Below are 2,552 nucleotides of genomic sequence, written 5' to 3' on the forward strand. Positions count from 1 at the left end.
ACATCCTGACCACATTGTGACATTGTGCTACATTCAGATGGAGTCTATGTCATTGGTGAAAAAGCATCATCACTAATTTGGTGTTCTAGAGTTACTATTGAGTATTCAAATTTTTTTTACCGGAGCTCCACAAACTCGGCAAGGGATGATAGTAAAGTTAATTAGCCCCATTAGCTTAATATTAAACAAATGAAAAGGTGTTGCATCTTTATGTAAACGGCCCATGTGGTGCGTGGGCCCATGAAAATTATAAATCGGATTCTACAAAGACTTGCTTTAAATTTCTTAATTGACATATACACCTTGCAACTATCAATAACAACTATGCATTATTGGCATTCTTCTTCTTCTCACATTCGCAAATGGAGAGAAGTTTGTTGTTTTTGGGACCCCAAAACCTAAAAGGAACAACTTTTTTTTTCCTATACCCCAATTCCAATACACACCCATTTGTTTTCTTCTTGGTCTCCAAAGCCTCTCATGTAGACTTGTACCCTCTTCTCTTCTTTCTCTTCACATTCTTGACCAAGTACATGACCAAGAAAAATGAAAAAGAGAAAGAAAGAAAAACCCAGTGGGTTTTCTGCATAAACAAGAGTTGAAAATAAATTAATAAACTTTTTGTTTGAATTTTGAAAGAGGGTAAATTTGCTCCCTAATTTTGGTGTTTTTAGGTATTTAGGTCCCAAATGGTGCTCTATGAGGAATGCCTTTCCTTCTCCTTGTTGTTGAAGAAGGAGGTGGCGGAGGCGTGTCCGGGTACATGTCTTGTTGTGAGCCTTCACGCAACTCTGCTTCTCCCACTGTCACTCTCCTTGTTGTTGATGATGTTATCATTCCTTCTCTTCTTCCATTTCCATTTCCATTTCCCTCTTCATTCCTTGCCCCCAATGTAAAGTTGGCATCCCCATTCCTCTTTATTCCCACAAGCTTTTCCACCCCACAAACAGAAAATAAATAAATAAAAGAAAATAAGAAAATTTGCAAAAACTAACCAATTTTCAAAATGAGAACGCTTTGGATCTACAATGTCAGTGCCTCAGAGGCTCAAATGTTGGTTGCAGAATGAGGTGTTTTTAGAGAAATGTGTGGTATGGCCTTAAAGAACACAATGTGAAGCAAATTGGGTGTTTGAGATTAGAGAAATGCTCACCTTACAACCCAGAGAGCAGAATCGAAATGGGTCCAAGAGTCCTCTGCTACAGATTTCACAAATGTGGGGGACTCCTTTGATTCCAGCTTTGGGTTGTGGCCTCTCATTCAAGAACATAACTCTAGCACTGTTTATCACATAGGTCTGAACTCCACCGATGTCAAGAACCTTCTGTATCTCCGAAACCCTCACCACATCATGGTAAGAAGACCTCCTTATCTGTAATTACAAAAACCCCATGACAAAAAAACTTGGTTGAGAAAATGAACCACAATGCCGGAGAAAACAAGACTCAAAAAGCTTTGAAATTGGGGGAAATTTAGTTGACCAGAGGACCTGGATCACTTGGTGGTCTTTGTGCCGAGACGAGCGGCAGTAGAAGCAAAATGCATCTCCGCTGCAGTCCAAGCAGAACATGTTGCATTCACTCCTGGCTGCGTCGCCGTGGGTTCGGCAGATAGTGAAGAACGACGAGGTCAGCAGCTCCTCTAGCCATGGGGGTACCAACATTGTTGTGTCCTGCATAGAATTCTTGGTCAGAACCCAAAATTGCAAAATGGGGTTGGAAATGAACAAAGAGAAGAGAAGGAAAAAAAAAAGATGCAAACTTTACCATTGTGTTTCTCAAAGCTAAAAAAAATGTTGCAGAGGTGGGTTTGTCTGGAGAAATGTGGTAGAGGGTAATGTACAGCTATGGTAGGCACCCCAATGGGAGCCAGAAATTCACAGAAGGGAGGTACTTTTGTCTCGGATGAAATTGCAGAGAGAGAGAGAGAGAGAGAGAGAGAGAGAGAGGCAGAGGCAGAGGGCCTCAACGACCCTGCAAACTTAGACTTCAACAACACAACAACGCTTTCGACTAGGGGACAAAGGCTCATAAACTAATGTGGCGAGGCTTAGGGAATGGAGGGCTGAGATTGGGCGTAGTGGCTGAAGTGAGGGCTGGGCCGTCAGATGGGGGTTTAGACAGGGATGGGTAGGTTTGGCGCTTACGCCACTTTGGATCTTCTTTGCGTCTCTACGTAGGCTCGAGGTCGCCCACTTGGCTACGCTTAAGCCAATTAGTCGTTCATCAGGAAATTGTTATGGACTCTTTGCCCTACACGTGGTGGATTTTACACGTGGCTTACTGTTGACGGTCCAATTGGAGAAAAATCTGAAATTTAAATTCATCCAATCTCGAGAAAACTGAAAATTGCTTACTGAATTAGTACGTAAATATGAAGAAAAAAGAATTTTATTTATTGGTTTTTAGTAAAAAAATCCGATAAAAATTATAAAATTATTAAAACAACAGACATAATATTAAATTCTGTTAAACAACTCATAAATATACTATCAGACTCTGATGTAATTTATTAACGGAAAATGACATATTTCCAACTATATTATATGATAC

At 40.5% G+C, this 2,552-nt stretch overlaps 1 protein-coding gene across 1 annotated transcript; it reads right to left on the minus strand.

Annotated features, from left to right (window-relative positions):
• Positions 1-259: 259 nt before the first annotated feature.
• LOC126797767 (protein RGF1 INDUCIBLE TRANSCRIPTION FACTOR 1-like) lies at positions 260-1,941 on the minus strand. Its single transcript, XM_050524486.1, has 4 exons — positions 1,767-1,941; positions 1,490-1,672; positions 1,154-1,372; positions 260-930 (listed from the first exon to the last, which is right to left on the minus strand). The coding sequence occupies exons 1-4, from the start codon at positions 1,767-1,769 to the stop codon at positions 679-681; spliced, it is 657 nt and encodes a 218-aa protein (XP_050380443.1). The 5' UTR covers positions 1,770-1,941; the 3' UTR covers positions 260-678.
• Between the last annotated feature and the right edge of the window lie 611 nt (positions 1,942-2,552).

Source organism: Argentina anserina, chromosome 6 (assembly GCF_933775445.1).
Source record: "Argentina anserina chromosome 6, drPotAnse1.1, whole genome shotgun sequence".
Classification (NCBI taxonomy): Eukaryota; Viridiplantae; Streptophyta; class Magnoliopsida; order Rosales; family Rosaceae; genus Argentina; species Argentina anserina.

What these genes read in the sequence shown, in the direction of transcription:
- LOC126797767 (XM_050524486.1), bottom strand. An exon ending in AAGACCACCAAGTGATCCAG is followed by an intron (nt 1,373 to 1,489) that starts GTCCTCTGGTCA and finishes TTGTAATTACAG; the next exon opens with ATAAGGAGGTCTTCTTACCA. An exon ending in TCTGCTCTCTGGGTTGTAAG is followed by an intron (nt 931 to 1,153) that starts GTGAGCATTTCT and finishes GGGGTGGAAAAG; the next exon opens with CTTGTGGGAATAAAGAGGAA.